Source organism: Nymphalis io, chromosome Z, assembly GCF_905147045.1.
Source record: "Nymphalis io chromosome Z, ilAglIoxx1.1, whole genome shotgun sequence".
NCBI lineage: Eukaryota > Metazoa > Arthropoda > Insecta > Lepidoptera > Nymphalidae > Nymphalis > Nymphalis io.
The window spans coordinates 16,999,769-17,023,306 of NC_065918.1; the positions used below are offsets into that span (position 1 = coordinate 16,999,769).

At 34.4% G+C, this 23,538-nt stretch overlaps 1 protein-coding gene across 1 annotated transcript; it reads left to right on the forward strand.

Moving 5' to 3' along the window:
* Positions 1-14,368: 14,368 nt before the first annotated feature.
* On the forward strand, positions 14,369-23,233 carry LOC126780472 (paramyosin, long form). The gene is made up of 16 exons (XM_050504983.1): positions 14,369-14,622; positions 14,697-14,753; positions 16,087-16,173; positions 16,819-16,985; positions 17,292-17,529; positions 17,607-17,726; positions 17,865-18,131; positions 18,262-18,508; positions 18,774-18,901; positions 19,664-19,776; positions 21,319-21,508; positions 21,648-21,782; positions 21,864-22,058; positions 22,142-22,237; positions 22,317-22,598; positions 22,715-23,233. Exons 1-16 carry the CDS (start codon positions 14,512-14,514, stop codon positions 22,910-22,912), a joined length of 2,631 nt encoding a protein of 876 aa, XP_050360940.1. The 5' UTR covers positions 14,369-14,511; the 3' UTR covers positions 22,913-23,233.
* Positions 23,234-23,538: the final 305 nt, after the last annotated feature.

The following is a 23,538-nucleotide window of genomic DNA, read 5'->3' on the forward strand; positions in this document are numbered from 1 at the left end:
TTCGATAGAAACGTGTATAATATATACGTTTATAATAAAAATAAAAAATAATATATTATACAGAATTCATAAAAGTTTTTGTGGCACGTTTCAAATCACTCGTCTATAAACACTATGAGTCAGAGCGGCTGCGTCGTTTCAACAGAAATAATGTTCGAGTTTAATCTCGAAAGCTCCTCAAGATCGCCATCACTGAAATCGCCGAGAACTGTAAGAAATTTATAGGGTATTTTTGTTTTTGTTCCAAAATTATAAAATAGTGTTAATAATTTCAAAAACTTTAACACGGACAAGCTTTTTTTCTATATTTTTGTATATAATTATATTTTTTGGTAAAAACCTGATACGTGGTCGCTATGTATGTTTGCTTTTGGAGAACAAATTATTTACTAATATTATTTTAAATCCATTATCTAAGTTAATTATCTACAGCATCATTATTAAGCCGTGTTCGTCCTCAGTGGACTTGGGCTTCTCCTAGGGCATCCTTGCATCTGTGAGACATCCTGATCATCGATTTTTACATTGAACTGATCTCTTAAACATTTGAAACGCCAAATCTACAAAAATATCATAGACTAAACTATTGGCTACCGCGGTCGCTTCTTGATTATAACTTACTAACTTATAACTATCTTGATTTATAACAGGAAACACTAATGAATAAGCTATAAAACAGTTGCTTCATACAAAGTTGCATCGGTGCCTGAATTAGTATTCTATAGTATATAGTTTAAAGTTTCATGTCATTAGCATTCAATTTCCACATCCATTGCTGACGATTTCCACGGTGTTGGGAAACATTACACAATGTCATCGGTTTCTACTTCTGGTCTTTGGATAGGGGGGTTATTTTTATATCCATCTGAGTTTCTATCCTGATATGCTATGCATCGTTGTGTTGTATACAATTTTTATATATGTTCTGTTTTGTTTCCTCATATGGTCTTCGTGAAATTTTCAGCAATTCCAAGACTAATCTTGAATTTGACATTCTTGAAGTTCAGTAATTAGTCTTATTATAGATTTTATGAGGTTATGAAAATGTCATATATAGAAGGTTTAGAATTGCGGTTTAGAGGTGCAAGTGAGGTATCCACGTTACGCGCATTTAAGACGAAAAAATAAGGATGAAAAATAAATGACTATTTTTCAATATCTAAAAACGACTAATACTCTCGAGTTAAAAGATTAATCTGCGTTTTCCTCATTCCTTCATTGTTTACTATAATAATTGTGTTTAAAGTATGGTAGATTCTTCGTTAACCATAGAATTTTTTTAATCTATATTTTTATTGAAATAAGATTTTAACATAACTAGTGGTAGGGCTTTGTGCAAACTCGTCTGGATAGGTACCACCCACTCATCAGATATTAAACCACATAGCAGCAGTACTTGTTATTGTTGTTTTTCGGTTTGAAGGGAGAGTGAGCCAGTGTAATTACAGACACAAGGGACCTAACATCTTAGTTCCCAAGGTCGGTGGCGCATCGGCGGATTAAGCGATGGGTAACATTTCTTGCAATGCCAATGTCTAGAAAAGATAGGAACATAGCTAGAAGGATTTTTTTTTTAAATATGACCTATTTAACAGATTTCCATAAAAAAACCTTACTCTTTCACTTCCCAATATAAGTTTGATTTTATAGCATAAAGTTAGGTAATTTAGTAAATGTAGTTTATATTTAATTTTAAGGGAAATCAGAATCAATTTAATAATATGAGATGTTCATCAAATGAGATGTAGTCGCATTCCAGCTCAGAAATAGTCGTCAGTGGGCGGCGGCGCACCTTTACCTACCCGGCTTATTTAGAAATCTGAAAACAGAGCGGCCGGGAGGATTCGATTCTGACAATCATTTAATTTTAATTTCAAATATCATTTAAATATAAGAATACATTTCATTTGTCAAAATTGGATTTAAGTAAAGTAAAGTAGGTTTTAAAATAAGCTTTATCTATACGTCTTACATATGGCTTCAATGCAATACAATGAATACTGTGCTTACCAACTGAGGAAAATGAATAATTAAGATATTTTTATATTGTATGATTTTATATAAGGCCCATGGTTTCTTAATACTTTTTCCATTATTAAAGACACTTCGTTTTTATTCTTTATGGTCAACGCTTGTTAAGAAATTTATATATTTTATACGAATCATTGTTAGAAAGCAGTTGGATTAACTAACAAAAACGAACAAGAAGCGTAACTAAACATGCTAGTCGATGGTTTTGTTTATACATTCATGAAATAATGCCAGTTAACTAATTATTTATAGATAAAATGCTTTGCTATTTGCCATATTATATAATAATAATACTGTAATACACATTGGTAATATTTGACTAGATATTAAAAATAAAGTTAAGACAATGTTGGTCACAGGTGTCCACTACGACACACGCAGATTTACCATCATGAAGATTTGATAAATACAAATATGGCCCATGAAAACTCTGTGGTGCTCGCCCGCGCTACAACCTGCAATTTTAGGTTAGGATTCACGTATTCAAGCGAATGGACCACCTCGACTCCTATATATTAGTAGACAATATTTTGATAATTTAATCATAACGATCAACAAACAGACAGCTAGTCTGACATTTCAATTCGCGTTCAGAAAACACAACGCTGCCAAATTTAAAGCGACGAAATTAATGTCTCAAAGCCCTGTGACAATTTTTAGCTTCAAGACGATGCAGCTCCAGCTACAGTTTAAATATTTTTATACTTTATTATTATAAATAATGAGTCTATAAAGTATTATTAAACTTGCAAATGGAAAAATATACAAAAACATGAAGATATGCCGAACAACTTGACATCGTAAGGCTTTTGTCGTGCTTTGAGTTTTACGTCTACATTTTTGCCGTTTCATCACTCACCACGGAGACCACATCTGTGAATGCAGTAGAAATATCAGTTCACTACTTGGTACTACTACCACTAAATAGGCTTGCCCCAAGGGTCAAAGATCTCTGAACCTTCCGCATCCTTCCGGTTACTTCATGTCCAGCTTTTATAGTGTATTAAGAGTAATAAAATATATTATTTTCGATAAAAATGGCTATTATTTAATCTCCCTAACTAAGTAAACCACGAATTAAAGTAAGACCATTTTCTTTAAGAATTCCATTTTCATTAAGAATTACACATATTTCTATTTTCCCCCAAATCACGTATAGTGCTTGTGTGTACAACAGGAGTGGGTACAACAGGAATTCAAGAGGTCAGTATCGAACGAACCGACCACCGAACCATAGTCTTGAGATCAGTAATCGTAATTTTTCGGTAATTCGTTACCCACTTCAACACAAATAAACGAAATATTAATAATCAAAGTAAAATAATATGATTAAAAGTTATCACGATGTATCCAGTACTTATTTATGGTATTTTCAAGGCATTTAGATTTCAGAGCATAGCCTCAAGATGTCATTCTCAGAATTCAAAATACAGCAACCCGCGATCTAACAACCGCAAAATAATCGGAGATATCGTCAGAGAAGTACCTAGGCAGTTTCGTGAGTGAGGGTGTGGTATATGTTATAAAACTACATTCTGATTCCGCTACTTGCACTATTGTTGCCTTTGTAAAGCTGAAAAAAAATAAACATACATAAAATGCTCCACACAGTGTCAGCCTTGCCGCAGAACTGCGCGAACCGATGTCAAGTAGTTATTGAAACATAATTTGACACCAATGTTGTTCTGAATTACATCGCAGTTGATTATATCATCTGACGCGGAGCACATGCGCACGCGCATCGTCCTGTCATTTGGATACTTGTGAACTACTTCACTTCTCGATATAATTGTAGCATATTTATCTACTTCAATACAGATGCAAGACGTAACCCGATGTTATGATTTTAGTCAGACGCGCGTCCAATTTAATTTATAATTGCTTGTCCAAATAGTACATAAATAAAAAAATACTAACTGACACACTACTAACTACATAAATGTACTATATAACGTAATGTTATGTATAAGAAGTAAGTGAGTGAAAAATATTGATGAAGGTATAGTCATAACCCTATTTTTTGTAAATGCTGTTTTCAGTTTTGATAAAGATCGCAGGAATCGAACTGACTTTATTTCGACATAAAAATGTGATGGAGATAACAATAAAACACAAAAGAAAAAAACAACAACATAAAACTGTAAAGTATTTTAAATTGAAATGCTTCAGCCTTGAACTAAAGCCGTCTAAAACACTTCCATAATGGATACTACGAGATGGAAGTTGTCCTCTGAAGATGACAATAAGATATTTTAAATTGAAATACATAAGTGGTATTCTTATGAACATATAATTTAAAATCTTGGCAGATAAGAATTTCGGACAAGAATATTTTCCTGTTTCGTACTATTCAGAGCACGATTTTTAATTTTTAATTATTATTTTATTGCATATCATATAACTATGAATATCTCTGAAATAGGCTTACATAGTTTATTTCTTTAAGGATAAGAATCTCGCTCATCTCAACTCATCCAAGCAACAATGGAAATATATGATTATAAGTAATAACTATAGAGAGCTCTATAAACCAAACTAAAAAATAGCTTTCAATGTTCTATTGGCAGCATGTAGACGACGAATTTTTAAAAGGAATTATGTGTAATAGACCTAAGATAGATATGAGTATGCAAATTTCAATAGCGTAAACAATTATGACAACAATTGTAGGTAATATAAATTTGTAATTAGTAATCCAATCAAAGATAGAAAGTAAACATAACAGCGTTAGAAATCTGGCACAGGCCACAACAATAATTGCCTCGTGAAGTTCCAAAATACTCCTAGGAATCATAATCCGGTCCTCATCGCCTTCGCAGTGGATAAAGTTTATTTTAACCTTTACGCCCGATACAGTCATAAAGGAGTCACCGGCGCTGAGCGCGTTGCCAACAATCTTAGTTATTTATGTGATGTAAAAATACCAACAAAATGCACCGTTATTTCGTCTTGATAGCGAAATGCGTAAGAACAATGCTTACTTAACAGTATTGTATTTTAAATCTGAACAATTCATTTCGCCGGAGAAACTTTTCCATTCCTTAATCTCAGATTTTCAAATGAACGATAATATCATTTAAATACATAATGCTTCATGGAAAAAATACTACATACTTAGTACATACACGCACAGACCACCTAAAGTCTCACCAATGTTTTGTTTCATTCGTCATTTTCGAATTCATGATAATCTTTTAACAACGTCCTGATAACTAAAGTATGAGCAAAATTTCTCATCTTATCGATATACGGTTTGATTGAACAGATGATAGTTGATTTACAAAATTAATGCAGCAGGTTGGAATAACATTGTAAATAGAAATTATATTCTGCAATACTAATTTAATGCACATTTAAATGGGTTCAATTGACAATTGAATGTTATTCATTGTGACACTTCGACGTTCCACGTCACTTGGTCACGTGGTCACATGGAGTGTCAGCTCGTGTCACCCACAGGTTCTGCCTAAAGCGCAATTATAATACCGAAAAGAGAGTTTGTACTAATTTTATTAATATGATAAAAATGTGAGTTCGAAACAGTTCGTAGTTGTATATAAAATAGAACATTTACAGCTTACGTGAACATAACTACGTGCGAATTATCTGAATAAGGTATTACTGTACGCTGTAAGCCTTTGTCTTTGTAACTGGCTTGTCGGTTGTGACATTAATAGATCATTAATTTCTAACATATACATACAATTATTAAAAATATATTGAAGATACTGTTTGGTTTCTTTAAGATAATAACTGAATTATTAATATGTTTTATATATGAAATTTTTAATATAAAGTCAATTTTAGTACTATGAATTAAAAAGCGAAAGTTTCATATGAATTATTATATACAATTTATTTTTTGTAAATTAACTATCATTATTCCATAAATGTCGTTCTCAATCGATGAAAATAATGTAATAATCCGAAATGGTACAATACTATATTGGAAAAAGTAAATTTAAAAAAAAGAACAAAAAATAAAAAATAGATAGTCCAATTTGTCGATGACAGTGCCACAAGTAACTGGAGCTGATATAATTTCAGCTTCGAATGAGTCACGGATGGGGGAAATGTGGAGAGGGGAGGTTACACGGAAAGCGCTCGGCCCACTTCGCAGGTACAGATATAACCGAATATTATCCCACCTGCGCGTGGAAATCGGGCCGTTGATAATCGCACACAAAATTGTCTGAGATTGTTTTTATTAAAATAAAATAATCGATCATAGACAAATTCGTATTAGTCATTTTTTGATTTCACAATTAATTTCGACCCACAAATATGTTTTCATAAGTAATAACAATAAAATAATACTAAATAACAACAAACTATATGATATTATGTAATAATTCCCTCCAAATTATTTATTTTGATTAGAAGCTTATTATTAAATATTTAGGATCATTTTGGGTTTTTTAAAGTTATGCTTTTTTATTAATAAATAATATTATACAATAACTTTGCTCCATATGATAAGAAAGAGAGTACAGAATAGTAAACAAAAGATTTGAAAGGTGCATAAAAATTTTAAACGGAAGGTTTTGCACATTTTTATAAATTAGATTAGACAAACAAAATATAACAGAATGTATCGCTACAATAGCATAATATTATAATTCTAACCGAAATTTGTCTAAAGCTTTGCATGAGATTAAAGATAAATAAATTCTTAGTTAAACTTAAAATTAATCTGCCCAAGATTACTTTCATTTGTAAGATTAATTGCCCAATAGTCTTATTTCATATTTTGTATCAAACTGTTTCATTTGAAATATACAGATCATACTTTTATATAATACCAGTCTTATCCTGCGAATTCAAATGCATTCAATTTTGATTAATGATTAAACATACTTTTTATATAGATTTCCATATTGGTTGACTTTCATCTTTCAATAATTGTTCATCTCGGAAAACTAGTTACAGGTTTGCCTATACAAATAATTAATTGAAGTGTCCATCTGTGATTTCAAAATAACTGCCTCTTTCTAAGTTAATATGGCTATTTGTGAGTAACAAAAACCAAAACACTTTTTTAAGTTTTTGTCGATCTGTTTATCCGGGCTAATCTTTGAAACGGCTAAAAATTACAAATTGAAATAACCGCATTATTATACAGAGTATTTCAAGGTTCTGTTTAGTATTCATTTCATCAAAATCGGTTGAGTCTATCAAAAGTCAAAGTATAAAAACGTATGTATTTCACTTTTACTCATCAGATATTCTACCGCAAAACACCAGTACTTGTTATTGTTGTGTTCCGGTTTGAAGGGTGAGTGAGCCAGTGTAATTACAGGCACAAGGGACATAAAATCTTAGTTCCCAAGGTTGGTGGCGCATTGGCTGTATAAGCGATGGTAGACATTTCTTACAATGCCAATGTCTAAGGGCGTTTGGTGACCACTTCCCATCAGGTGGCCCATATGCTCGTCCGCCTTCCTATTCTATAAAAAAAAAAGTATTTTTTATGTTATAATATATGATGCGGCAATTAGCCCATAGATGGCGGTGTGCTAAGAACGTCAATTTCTGAATCGCGGTGTTCAGATTTTCCAGAATAGAGTGACCTTCTGCCATATATATTATTAGCATTCGCGTTTCATTCAAATTTGCGTTGTCGTTGTTCTGTTCTGATTGTTTTGAGGTTTCGTTACTTTCATTATTACATAGATAATATTAAATACTTTGTGACTTTTGCAAATATTAACTCAATTGTTGTTTTGTTCTATTAGCTTTAAGTAAATTTATTTTTGTTTTGAAGTTTATAGATTATTGCTTTTTTACCTTTAAGGATACATATTCCTTAGTAGTAGGGCTTAATAAAGTTTAGACTTTTCAAGGGTTGTAATTTTTATTACGTTTTTTATTACAACGAGGACCCGCGGACGAACCGCTAGTTGTGTAATAAAATATATATTTTACACGCGATGATACTTCGAACTGTATCACCACGAGAATATCGACTGGCTTTCGCGCTAATTGTACGTCTGACGTCATAAAGTATATCGTGTACAATTAATATTTTTGTAAAATAATAATAATAAAAAAATATTGCTAAAACTCAAACACAATGTATAAATTATATAATACGCTCACGACAGTTTTAACGAGTTTTAGGGATGAGGCTTTTGGCTAGTAGAGGAAAATAGTTACACCATTTTGTTGAATTGTACGATCATTATATTTTATTTTATTACTAAAAATGGCATCAGACGCAACCGCACCACAATTTTTAATATATTTTACAACACCAATGTCTAATAATGAGTGGTGCTATCTAATGCTGGTGGTGTGTGAGCCACACGTTTGTGCAAACGGTTATGAAACAATTTGTCTATAGATAAAAGAGCACAGTGGAATATAAATGATCACCTCCTGGTTATTTCTTTATATTGACAATTGTTAATAAAAAACTAGAAAAAATAACTCAAATAAAACCCGCTGAGTTCCTTTCGCCATTTTTCTCAGGTCTCAGTAATTTTTTTCCAATCCAGTTGTAGTTATTACTTCTACTAACAATAAGTATGTATGATAAGCCGGTTGGCGTAGTTGGTAGACACTTGCCTTTCACGCCGAAGGTTGTGGGTTCGATTCCCACCCAGGACAGACATTTCTGTGCATTAACATGTCTGATTGTCCCGAGTCTGGGTGTAATTATCTATGTAAGTATGTATTTACAAAAGAAAAGTTGTATATGTAGTATATCAGTTGTCTGGTTTCCATAGTACATGCTCTGCTTAGTTTGGGATCAGATGGGCCGTATGTGAATAATGTCCCAGGATATTATTATTATTATGTAAATCTAATGGTTCTACATTTAAGGAAGGAATTTGAATTTAAAAGGGTATAAAGGTTTAAAATGAAAAATATATTTTTAGCGATATTCGCTACTATCGTAATACAAAAATACAAATCCCTTTGAAGTTGAACTTTAACATAGTGTTTTTAAATTGGAATATTTTTGATAGCCAATTAAGATGACGTCGTCGAAAAAGTAATTACTATTTTCGAACGTCAAAAGAACTATGTCAACTACGTGAAAACATTGTACGTATTATTAATCTCAAATATAGAGGTAAATGAGAATATTTCGACCAAGTAACCCTATAGCTGTGTATGCTTCACCCAGGACCTCGGGATCAGCGGTTTTGTAAGCTAACGAGGCAACTAATAGATGTATGTATTAATATATAATAGACCACTCACTCGACATCTGTTTTTGATGGTGCTATGATCGGATAGGTCAATGTTATTCAACCTGTGTGTTGCGATCCGCTAAACCTTACTCGAAGGGTCGCAAGAATAATAAAAATGCATTTCGATTACCGATTTTGGCTACAGTGGCCAATCTCAAGAGATATTATAGTGCTCAAGTGTGTGCGCAAACACAGGTGTACTCTCTATTCCCTAGCTATCATGGTCCGATGGGACGACAATCCCACACGACCGGTAAGAGTTCAGGTGGCCTGGTTCTTTGGTTGCGCGAGTGTTTATTTTACGATACTCTTTTACTCCTAAGATATAATTTAGTTATGTATATATTAACACCAAATCGCTTAAAAAAGTTTCACAAATATTTCAGTATTTTTGACCAAAATTTAAGAGATAAAAACGGATAATGTGAATTATCCTATATTCTAATGCGATTTTTTTTTCATGACGAATATTTCAGCCATACATTATTTTCGTGTAACTTTAACTATTCACGCAGCGCACACCATGGACGCTGTTAAGATGCACGACTCATCCCGACTTAGTGGACGAAGTTGATTATGAATTTAGCTAATTTCTATATGTATACATAAAAGACCATGTCTACTTGAAATAACGTACTTTTCAAATGGTGAAAAAAAAACAAATAAGTGTTGTAATTTCGGAGTTTACTTTCCTCGTTATATAATTAAACTTACAAAATCTCGCTCTCTTTTTTTTAAAATTAATCTGTACAAATAAATAAAGTTGAAGTGTATGTCTGTGATTTCAAATTAACTCCTCTTTAAAAGTTAATATGGCTATTTAGGAGTTACCAAAACAAAAACAATCATGTCTTAAGTTATTGTCTTTCTGTCTGTTTGTCCAGGCTAATCTTTGAATCGGCTAAAAATGACATATTGAAATAATTAAATGATTATAAGATGTATTCCAAAGGTTCCGTTCAGTCTTTATTTCAACAAAATCGATTGAGTCTATCAAAAGTTATAAAAACGTACGTATTTTTGTTGATATAATATATTTGCGGCCCTTAGCCCATATCGCATAGACTCGCAGTATTCAGATTTCCGGAGTAGAGTGGACTTCTGCTATATTAGGATTCGTGTTTAGTTCGCGTTGTCGTTGTTTTGTCGTCGTTTCGTATTATTGTTGTGAGATGTTGTATAAATTTTATTATTACATTGATAATATTAAATGTTCTGTGGTTCTTATTTTATAAATTAGTTTGATTCCTATTCTTTAGTTGTAGGGCTTAATAAAGTTCGCATAAATTTTATTAACTTTATTTATAGTTTTATTAGATTAGAAGGGTTGTAATTTTTTTCTATCATTTGCTGCTTTACTCCTGGGAATGTAACTATGTAGCATGTTCACGTCTAAGTCATGTGAATGTCATCGTTTTCCTAGCGAATACTACACCTAACCTAAAGAAGCCATTACTTAATTCAGTATATCCAATTTTCTTTAAATACTAGAATAATAATCACACCAATTCTTCACGCTTTATCACAGCTAAAATGTGACATAAGTAACACATTTTGGCCTTTTTATCCCATTTAACTGGATTTCGTAAATCGTAATCGCTAATATAGGTATTTGTTTATTTAAAAACTTTTTTGACCACCACAATGTCGGAGGAACAAAAGAAGGCCTTAATGCCTAAAGGCATTCTCTAGCAGTCAACCTTTAGGCTAAGCAGAAATCCGTGAAGGTGGTTATTAGTAATCAAAAATATACATACATACAAATATAATATCAACAAAATAAATATAGAGCTATAATATATGAATATGAATAATAATATTTGAAACATATTATCTATACGTATATAATATGTATATAGTATATATACATATTATAATATGTGTATAGTATATATACATATTATAATATGTGTATAGTATATATATGAATAATATATATATAAACATATAAATAACAGAGTATTATAGATAATATGAACGCAGTCAAATTAAATAAATAAAAAAATAAACCTACATTCAACTTAACTCCCTACTAAAAAAATACAAATTATAATGAAAAAATATGCAGTTTTTTTGTTGAAAAATAAAAATAATATAAAAACAATACGAAATAAAATGAAAATAACAAAAATAGGAAGAAAAGCTGAGGCCGTGACGCGAAGCGAAGTGTGCCGGCCGACCGCGAGCATTTTTTCGGTTGCATATGATTTAGAAACTATATCACTCAAATTATTCATTTGAATGTTTAAGTGTAAAAGAAAATTTTAAGCTATGTGTCGGAAGATAGTCAAGATTACAGTTATACTTTGCATTAGACATGGTATTTATATACCTTCGACATAAGGGTAGAGCTGTGTGAAATTACTATACTACTAACATTTTTTAAAATACAAATAGAGTTCATTACATAAACACACTTAAGTATACGTTTGCTTTTAATTTCCGAATATAAAAAATGTAGTATTCAGCCGAGTGTGTATTTCTTTAATTGGTTTAGCAAATAAACTAAAAAGTCATCGGAACTGATTATTATTCTAAATGTGCCCTTTATTATGTTCTGTGCAGTCTTTATTAAAGTTCAATTTTTATACAACTCCCAAATTTCATATGAAAACCTTGTATAATGCAGTTTATATCGGTAACGGCATAAATACGTCAATGGGGTGACGTTTCAAGCGAAATGGGGAGGTCGGAGGGGAAAAGGGATGAGGCGGCAAGGCCACCCTCTCACTTCACTCATGATGACATCGTATTTAAAGTGCATGAATGAATCCATGACTTCACGTAATAAAAATATAGTCTCCAAAAGTTGAGTTAACACAGTTTTTTTGAGTCAGTCGATATTTGATTTGTAGGAACTGCTTGTTAATGAGAATTTTTGATAGTGCGTGATATGTTTCACCCGTCAATAAACTTGAGACTATTCACATAGTCTTAATCTATGTACTATTCAGAATGGCTTAAAGGATAGAGCGTAGATGTTACTGTGAGAGAAGCTGCACGTGTCGTCTGTTATTCTCCCACACATTGTATCTTTGTGTGTACACCATGAACTTTCTCGTTATTCTGTAGTTAAACTTTAGAGTATAAAGCTAATGTTTATCTATATGTTTATATATAATGTTTATCCTATAACTGTAAACGATTTGGGCAGGTAGCACCTACTCATCATATATTCTACCGCCAAACAGATTTGCTTAGTATTTTTGTTTTTTGGTTTGAAAGGTGAGTGTGTGTATAAGAGACATAACATCATGACGCATTGGCGATTTAAAAGATAGTTAGTATTTATTTCATTGCAAATGTCTATAGGCGGTGTCGACCACATACCATCAAGTGACCCATTTGCCAAAGTCCGAGTAATCTAATTTCTTATTAGAGCTTCACAAGATGCAGTAATACTCTTCTTTTATATGGAAATTGAACAAAGCTTCCCACTTGATAATCCAACAGCTACGCCGCCACTGATTTTTTGCTCATTATGTCGCGTCGTATCTCGTGCTAGATCTCCAATATTGCATCCATTATGTGTATAATTAATGTATAGTTAATTAGAGTGTCGGTCTAGTGGTAAGAACACATGCATCTTAACATTACGTTGCAGATTCAAAATCGGACAAGAACTCGGCGGTAAAGGAAATAATCTTGAAGAAACTTGCATATGTCAGATAGCGGTGAGCCTTCTTGCATATATTTAATTATGTATATAAAACAAATTAACTATCCAGGTTCATAAATGTTACTGAGCTCAGCTTAAAGCTTTCCGCACAATTTCGACTTAATCATAGGCGATATAACAGATAAATACATACTGGAATAAGAAGAAAACAGTTTAGTTGAACAATGTTGTGTCTTCTTCTTTCCTATGTCAAATCAATAATGAAAGAAAGAACGAAATCACTGTTTAATTAAACATCCACTAAGCACCATTTGTAAGTCTGTAAAATATCGAAGTCAATTTATGTAAGTATCGAATAAAGTATTGTAGGTGCAATAAATAATTCAAAGTTGATATAATAACTTTATAATTTTGTTGTTCTCATACGAACTTTTAAAGATCTTTGATAATAGGTGACTAGTTTTATATATTAATTTACTTCTGTCATCTACTATTAAAAAAACTTGGTCTACTTTATTTTCAAGCAATTGACAACAAATAATAATCCTTCGATGTGTATACACTATACAAATAAATAAAATTGAAGTTTCTGTCCGCGGCGTCTGTCCGTTTGTCCGGGGTAATCTTCAAAACGGTTAAAAGCAACAAATGCAGTAATTGAATTATTATAAGGAGGACCCAATGTATCGTTGTTGTTTTATTAAAATCGGTTCAGTTTATAAAACTTACGACAACAAAAACTTCACATACTCTTCTTTTTGGGTTGACTATTATCGGCTTATTTATACAAATAAATAAAGTTGCTACCTAATACTACAATGTATTCTTCAATTAGATGAACCTGTCGTTTTAATGATGTATTCGTGAACTGATGGCATTTCAAAACACATTGACTTATGTAACTTTTATCGGGAAAATCTACGTAAGTTGAACTTACTTTGATAACAAAATCGTGTCGTCCCATGTAGGATATATATTGTAACTATTTATTTAGTAATTCAAACAAAGTAGAATAGATGATATAAATGTGCTCAAATCCCAAAGAGTGTACATTAACAGATTTATTAAGAGTCAGTAACTAATCAATCAGTTATATTTAAACGTTTTAATGTTTGTAAACATACGAACAATCGCTTTGGGTCGCTAGAGGCTAATGAAAAGAATAGAAGAAGTTCATTGTTAAGTTTAGCATTGTACGCTGGTGTGCAACGGCCTGCGCTGCCAGCACACTGCAGGAATCTGCCAGGAAGCGCCTGCCACCGGCGCACGCGTCACTGCATCCACGTCGACACATACCTGCCTCTACTGCATTATAGTTCAAGCTCGGCGCTCCGAAGGCGGAACACATGAAGGGATTTGCCAAATTTTTGGGCAAAACAAATAAAAGAGAACCACGACAGCAGCGTTAAGGCGGGCGTGTCTATAAAAGGCCGAGAGGGGGGTGCGCGGGGGTGGTAACACGATCCGCGAGCTCCAGCCGGCCGGCCGCCCTGGAGCAGCGGACGAGGGCGAGGGCGGGGGTGCGGTGAAGATGAGGGGCGCGGGCGAAAGTGCGCGGGAGCGGCTCGTGCGCTTGCGACTCCCGCTCCCGCTCTCACTAGTCGAACGGTGCCCGACCGGTAACGTAGCGCCGACTGCCGATCGAGAGACGAACCAGCGACAATGTCCGCCGTGGCGAAGACTTCCAAGTACACCTACCGCAGCAGCGGCGGTGGCACCACCGACGTTAACATCGAGTACAGCGCCGACCTGAGTGCTCTCTCCAGGCTGGAGGTAGCGGCCCTGAATTCAGTGCAGTGTTTGTGAAGTGTTTGCGGACACATGATAGAATATGTTGTATTTTTCAGGACAAGATCCGTCTCCTCCAAGATGATCTGGAATCCGAAAGGGAGCTACGTCAGAGGGTAAGCCTTCGATCGCGCGAAATGTGATATGTGCGGGCGCCGCGGCCATAGCGGGCGCGCTGGCGCAGGTGTGGGCGGGGCGGGCGCCACTCACACACCTCTATTAATACCGCCGCCCTCCATTTCATGTTTTGCCCTTTCACGCCCTTATAAAAAAATCATTGAATGAAGTTAACTTTGCAAATTCTTTAACATTCGCTTTAGATTTCTTATACTTCAGTTTCCGCTCTACAAAATGTAAGTATTCAAGCAGATAAGGTTAATCCAGGCAAAATTTAGCTCCATTAAATATTAACATATTAAATAATATACCTTATTGCTATTTAACTAACTATGTGTTACACTTTCATATACAATTTTAGGAATTGTATCGGAAACATTTACTAAAACGAATATTTTATTAAACTTCTAATTGAGATATAAAATTATCGAACCGAGTATTTATTTTTCCTGAATCGACATAGGTCGGTTTTGGATTAGAACTATTGTAATAGAAAAAGAGATTCAAAAAGGTAAAGTTGACATTCATAACAGTAATAGTAATTCGGTAATCATTTAAATTTACAAAATATTAATGACCGGTGATAATTTAATCACAACTGTTATTTTAAAAAATGTATTTGCATTGTTTGATCGACAGTTATCATTGATATAATTTGATTGAGGTCGGGTTCGCTCTCGTCACCGAGATTCGCATGTTCTATTTTAATCTGTTGCACCGGTGAACAGCACAGGCGAACGCGCTCGATCATGTCCGCGTCCGCGAGACCATCAGTGCCTTCTACCCGACGCTCGAGCGCAACGTGATAAATTTAGACACGTAGCAAAGCATTCGCTGAAACCTCGACGTCTCGCTCTCCGGTCTCACTTTTGAAACTGGGCCAAATGATGCTCGTTCCTGCTGAGAATGCCACAATATTGAAATATAATAATAGACCGTGGTAAAGTGGCAAAAATATCCGACTTAGTCACTGCCGTGAGACACGGCCCGTTACTATATTTAGATGGACACAATACTGAAATATGCGAAGGACGTATCATCGAATAACGTTTTTATTGCACAACTACTTGTTATGTAAGGGTAGTTTAGATTTTTATAGATACGTTCAGCTATCAAACTTAGATAAAATGAAACTAATTAACAATACAACAATAATATCAGCAACAATACAGATTCATTCAAAAAATTAACCGGGTTGGTGTCTATTATAAATTCAGCCAATTTCATTGCTTGCAATTAAATTATAGTAACGCAAATATTTTTTTTGTGGGATTAACCAACATTGACAATGTAAACAAATGAAACAAACTGACATTGATGTGTATTTTTCAGATCGAAAGGGAGAAGGCAGATTTGAGCGTGCAAGTTATCCAGCTCTCCGAGAGGTTAGAAGAGGCCGAAGGCGGAGCTGAAAGCCAGGTAAAAAACACTTCACTTACGGAATTTTTATATTATAAATACCATTAAAGCAGTTCTAATAACTAAGAAATTTGTCAATGAGTAGGTAAGTATTTGTCTGTTTGAAGATATATGATTGTTCTGTATCAAAAGGAAACCGAAATTTTAAAATTTCTGCCGAATGTAAGTAACTCATGGATGAACAAGACTAAATATGTTCGGAATCACCAATCAAAGTATAACGATGTTTAAGAGATAGACTGATGTTCTAAGAACCTCATCTCAGGATCTCGTACATATAAATAGCTGATTCTGAAAACCAAGGAGAAAGAAACAATTAAAAAATATATTATAGTATACTTGTTGCCCTGTTGTTGCGAAAATATTTTTAATTACTGTTGCTTTGGCGAAATGATTAGCTATGCGAATTTTCAACATTAATTTTATTATTTATTTTAAATTATGTTTTATTTCAGTGACTTCCTATTTTAAATAAATCTCAATGATTTTGAGACAGTTAAAACTATTCTCACCCCTATGTTTATACTAAAAAACGTTTTTACTTAGCTGCACTTAATTTTTCATCCATAATGATAATACAAATCAAATATGTTCCCAATTAAATGGTTCTGGGGGCAAAATTTGAATCATTTTTGCATTTTTCAGTTCGAGATCAACAGAAAGCGTGATACCGAGTTGACCAAACTGCGTAAACTTCTGGAAGATGTCCACCTGGAGTCAGAAGAGACCGCTCATCTGCTCAAGAAGAAGCACCAGGAGATCGTGGTTGACTTCCAGGAACAGATCGACAAACTCACCCACAGCAAAACCAGGTGAGGTCCACGAACTAACAATGCGTCCATTACTAATTAATGTAATAAATGTAAGTAGTCCGAACGCCTTCTAAGTAAATAAGCTTAAATTATAAAAGTTTCTCTTTTAGTGAACAATGTAATGTTCTTTGAGAAATGAAGTATCTTTCAACTGAAATTTCATTTTTAGTTATAAGGGCTGTGCGTATTTTGCGAAAAATGCTGTGCGTTAAATATTTATTTTCATTTCAAGATCACTACTCTGATCATCAGTGGATAAATATTTTTTAAGATTAATGATTCCATCATCGTTTCTTTTGTCTACAGGGTCGAGAAAGAGAAGGCTAAATTCCAAGCCGAAGTTTACGAGCTGTTGGCCCAAGTGGAGAACGTAACCAAGGAAAAAATTACAGTCATCAAGACTTGCGAAAGACTCGAAGTCACTATCAGTGAACTCCACGTTAAGATTGAGGAACTAAACCGCACAATCGTTGACATCACATCGCACAAGCAGCGCCTATCACAGGAGAATGTTGAGCTCATCAAGGAAGTTCAGGACCTTAAGGTTCGTAGAATTGCTTCGAACTTTTCACTATTAACTTCGGTTGTGTTTATGTTAATAAAATTTGTGATTGTTTACAGGTGAACATTGAGAACGTTGTGTACCTTAGGAGCCAGCTGGCTAGCCAGCTCGAGGACGCGCGTCGCAAGATTGAAGATGACGAGAGAAGGCGCTCTCTGCTTGAAGCCAACTTGCACCAGGTAATTTATAATCATTTTATATAAAAAATAGTTATTAATAGATAACATTTGTTATTTTGCTTTCCCTTAATTATTATTTCTTATGAAAGAAGAAGTATTTTTTTAATGTTTTTTAAATTAATGTTTACATGTTATTAGGTTGAAATTGACTTGGAATCCGTCCGCGTACAATTGGAAGAGGAATCTGAGGCTCGTTTGGATCTTGAGCGTCAACTGGTTAAGTCTAATGGCGAACTTCAGCACTGGAGGTCTAAGTTTGAAGCTGAAGCTGCGGCAAGAGCCGAGGAGATTGAAGAGATCCGTCGCAAGTATTCTATCCGCATCCAAGAACAAGAAGAACAAATCGAAACCCTCATCGCCAAGATTAGCAGCGTCGAGAAGCAGAAGTCGCGCCTTCAGTCTGAGGTAAATGAGTGATATAACTTGCTGTTATTTATATTCTATTTTTGAACAAAAGTTATGATAAATGAAATAAATGAATCTCGAATCATTAATTATTTTATGCATAAATATTAAAATTCGGCACTGTAAACAGGTTGAGGTTCTTATCATCGATCTTGAGAAGGCTAATGGAACAGCCCGGGAGTTGCAAAAGAGGACGGAGCAGTTGGAACGCGTTAACATCGAGATCAAATCGCGCCTTGAAGAGACGGTGCAGCTTTATGAGCAGAGCCAGCGCGATCTGCGCAACAAGCAGACCGAAATCCAACGCATCTCTCACGAGCTCGACAAAACTCGTGAACAGAAAGATGCCCTCGGTCGCGAAAACAAGAAACTGGGTGGTGAGTGAAAATTAAAAATATAATAAGACGACTAACAAACAATGCCTATCCACCAAATATTCAACAGTTTTTTATCACACTAGAGTCGCACCCTATATAATTATATATATAAATTTATGTTTATACAATATGTCTATAATAACTATAACGTCATGTGAACGAATTCCTAAGTTATTGCGAATAATCGTATAATAATAAATTAATCGCAGCTCAGGCATACTTTAGTCGTTGAGGAGGCATACATTTATTTATTTTAACTACACAGACGATTTGCACGACGCCCGCGCCAATCTCACTGAGTTGACCCGCCGTCTTCACGAGCTCGAAATCGAGCTGCGCCGTCTTGAGAACGAGCGAGAGGAACTCACCGCCGCCTACAAGGAAGCTGAAGCTGTAAGTATTGCCAAATTAACCGATTTTAACAATTCCTTCGTACATGAGCTACTATATAAAACAAATAACCATGCTTTATTACGAAAATAATTAACCAATTTAAATTTGGTTGTGGTTGTTTCGAATAAAGTAATTAATAGAGCGGTCACGTTATGTTACCTAGCGCCGATGTTTTGATTTATCAATTTGTCAATTTCTGGCGAATATTCAAACAGATTTTGTATTACGTGAATTTCCAATTAAACTGATGATGACTGACATACACTGCCAAACCGTTTCGCCTGAAGCAAATGACAAGCATATCAAGCTCGTGATAATGTGAATGGTTTTGGCAGGCTTTTTACAATAAATTGTTTTATTTTTAAGCATATAGTACAATAATACTTTTTATTAATCTTATTCAGATTGAAGGATGAATATTATATTGTCTATATCAAAACGTTATTGTATTACATAATTAAGTTTTTGGTGAGAAAAATACACGTAAGAATCTATAAATTATAACCGAATATCAGAATTGATTATGTTTTAAAGAGATTCGTATAAAAAATAGTAACTAGTATATAAATATAGGTCTTAAACGAAATTAATATCAAACTACAGTTTAGCTAAAAGTACGTCTACATATTAAATAAAAACTCACTCTAAAACTCACTCTTAAACCTTAGACCGACTAGCCTTTTTGTAATGCCATGTTATGTAATGAGGTTGTTTCGGGGATTGCTTTATATTTTAGGTTATGATAAATACTCCTATTTCTAGGGTCGTAAAGCAGAGGAGCAGCGTTCTATGAGGCTGACAACCGAGTTTGGCCAGTTCCGCCATGAGGCCGAACGTCGCCTTCAGGAGAAGGAAGAAGAAATTGAGTCCATCCGGTTAGTAAATCTAGTACAAATATGTTATTTATAAAGTTAGATTATCTGTTTTTTTACTATAACGAAAATTGAACATTACTTCTTAACGTAATCTAAAAAACTGAAACTTATACAAACTGTTTTATTTCTGATTATAAAACTTAATTAAAAAAAAAACGATTAATTTCGATTGAAATTCGAAATCGAATGCGAAAATCGCAATTATTATATGTATGCATTTCACATTCGATTTACAGTAAGTGAATCGTTGCAAGACGTAGATGCTTACATTATGACAATGTTATCATTTCCGGCAAAAGTTTGTTACGTTCGCTCCTTATTTATTTTCAACTATTGGCAAAGCATTCCGTTTAAATATATCTTGTTCTCTGATTGGTGCATATCTACAATTAGCTAATACGAACATTGGCACTGCTTTGATTTGAAACTCATAGACGTCAGTGTTTCTCACCCACACGGGAAGTGTGGTTATTTTCGAATAACATGGTAAGCCATTAACTTTATTTCGTTCAAAACAACAACTGATAGCTCCGTAGAACTTCAAGATGCCACCAATTAAAGTTCCCGAAAGTAAGAAATGGACAAAACCACCGACAGCTATTTATGAAAACAATTACGGCTATGGAATAAACTATTACCAACCAATGATTGATTACATATCTGCAAAAAAACAAGGAGCCAATGTCAAGCCTCCTCATTTACCGTGGAATAACGAGAGGGGCTTAGAAAAATACAGATTTGACCAACCAGTGAAAACTTATTCTGAAGGAGATGTGATAAAGTTATCCCAAGAAGTTGCTGAAAAAGCGAAAAACCACCTTGATACTTTTAGTGTTGGTAGAAGAACACCTTTTTCTGTCGTTGCCACAGCCGCAGCTGCAAACATAACAAAACATGTCGGAGTTAAAAGTGCTTCTGTGAAAACTAAAGAGAAAAGGGTTAAAAGTCAGAAACTAAATATTGAACGATATAGTAAGGGAGACGATTATAGCAAGGCACTTGATTTATATAACACGCAATTAAATGTAGGAGATGAGTTAAAAAGCAATGCTCAAGTATTCCGCGGAAAATCAGCTAAGGCAATAGCTCAAACTCTTCTAGAAGAAACCAGACAAAATGTAGCTGAAGGAAAAGTTAAAAAAATAGATATTAATATGGGACGATATCACATAAATCAAAATCCTGACAACTTCTCAAAAAATGTATCTGTATATTCTAATACTAAGATGCAAGACGAAATAGAAGACAAATTAAATGAAATAGCTACAATGGCTACGAAAACTCCAAAAGTTTGTGTTGTACGAATCGAAACCGATATCCCTACTGTAAATACCGAATATGTACAAAAAATAAACGAATTAAAACAAACTATAAATCAGTTCGAACTATTAAATACGAACCTGTTATTTGATCAAAGGTAAAGACAAAAATAACTTAACAAAAATAACTTAATATACTAAGCCCAAGCCAATTCGTAATTACCCGAAGTAGAATATCATTTAATAATTGTATAAACTAAACTGTGCATTTTCTTGTTAATAGCAAACAGACCAGCATTGAAATCGAGCAGCTGAACGCTCGTGTTGTTGAGGCTGAAACCAAGCTCAAGACTGAAGTGACCCGCATCAAGAAGAAGCTGCAGATCCAGATCACAGAACTTGAGCTGTCGCTTGATGTTGCTAACAAGACCAACATTGATCTTCAGAAGACCATTAAGAAACAATCTCTGCAGGTAAATCCCTTTATTTATTCTTAAAAATATTTTGAACTTTATACATTATTTTAAAAACTCATTTATTTAATTCTTCCAATAAAGTATTTTACCAAATACAAAAATAATAAAATACGATAATATCATATTCATTTTTCAGCTTACCGAGATCCAATCTCACTACGATGAGGTCCAGAGGCAGCTGCAAGTAACCCTTGACCAGTATGGTGTCGCCCAGCGCAGGATTCAGTCACTCACCGGTGAAGTTGAAGAAATCCGTGGCAATTATGAACAGGTCAGTAAAATTTATGATCGATTTAATTAAAATATAATTATTAATGAGGTCCATACTAATTGTTTTTTTTTCTTTCTTTAGGCCCTCCGCGCCAAGCGCACTATTGAACAGTCTTACGAAGAGGCACAGACCCGTATCAATGAACTCACAGTCATCAACGTAAACCTGTCTAGCAGCAAGGCCAAGATCGAACAAGAGCTTGCTGTAGTTGCCGCTGACTATGACGAGATTACCAAGGAGCTGCGCGTAGCTGACGAAAGATACCAACGCGTCCAGGTAACATTAACAATATTTTGTATATACCTGATTATTATGTTCATAAAAAAAACATGCTTTCTAAAACAATATTTCATTTACAGACTGAATTGAAACACACCGTTGAACACTTGCACGAGGAACAAGAAAGGATTGTCAAGATTGAAGCTGTCAAGAAGTCTCTTGAAATTGAAGTTAAGGTAAAATGACAAGTGTTTTAAATAATCAAACAAATTATATAGAAATATTGATCATGTGTAACAAACGAAATTCTTTTAGAACATCTCTGTGCGTCTGGAGGAAGTTGAAGCGAATGCCATTGTTGGTGGCAAGCGCATCATCAGCAAACTTGAGGCCCGTATTAAGGATATGGAACTGGAGATGGACGAAGAAAAGAGAAGGCACGCTGAGACCATCAAGATCCTCCGCAAGAAGGAGCGTCAGCTCAAGGAAGTCATTATTCAATGCGAGGAAGACCAGAAGAACATCTCCCTTCTTCAAGATTCATTGGAGAAATGTTCTCAGAAGGTCAACATCTACAAGAGGCAGTTGATGGAACAGGTATAACTTTATTGAAATTAAAACGAAACTTAGAAATATGAATAGGTTATTCAGTCCATCAATTTTCAGTTTAATTACAAAATGTCAATAATGCATCATTATTTTTGTATCAACAGGAGGGCGTTTCTCAACAAAGCGTAACACGGGTACGCCGATTCCAGCGTGAGCTGGAAGCCGCGGAGGACCGCGCAGATGTTGCCGAGAGCAATCTCTCGCTCATCCGTGCCAAGCACCGCACCTTCGTTACCACCTCCACGGTGCCTGGCTCCCAGGTATACCTGGTCCAGGAGTCCCGTGCTCTCAGCACGGAGTGAAAAACTCACCTTCGCCCCGCCACACCAGCATTTCTATCCACCATTCGATTACGGGGCGCAATTCCGGTCGGGTAAAAACCTAGTCGTTCGTTAAGTGATGTTTGAGTTCCGATAGATAGCGCTAGTGAGCTTTTAAGCACACTAGCGCCATCTAGTCATTACCGGAATTGCGAAAGGGGACGGTCGCTCTGCGGCTGGGCTCGCCCTAACGCTGCCGTGTCTCCACAGTACTGTGGCCGACCGGCCCGACCGCCGACCTATCGTCCCCTGACAATTTTGTATTGTAATACTAAATCAATCAATAAAGGAACCAAAAACTCAGTAAGCTTTTTTTATTACTTTCTAATATAAGAGACCATCGTTTTGGCGTTGGCCTTACGTACCATACTTAGGTGCAGTAGCTTAAAATAAAGAATTATTTTATAATATTATTTATTAAATGTGAAACGCGTATTGTACGTTTGTAACTGTAACTTATAATAATAAAAATAAATGCTATTTATGTTACAGAGTTAAATAAAACAAAAAATGCAATAAAAATTCAAAAACAAAATGGATTTTTATTTTAAGAATATAACAATATATTTATAAAGAACCTTTATTCTATTTATAAGTCGGTTTCTGTA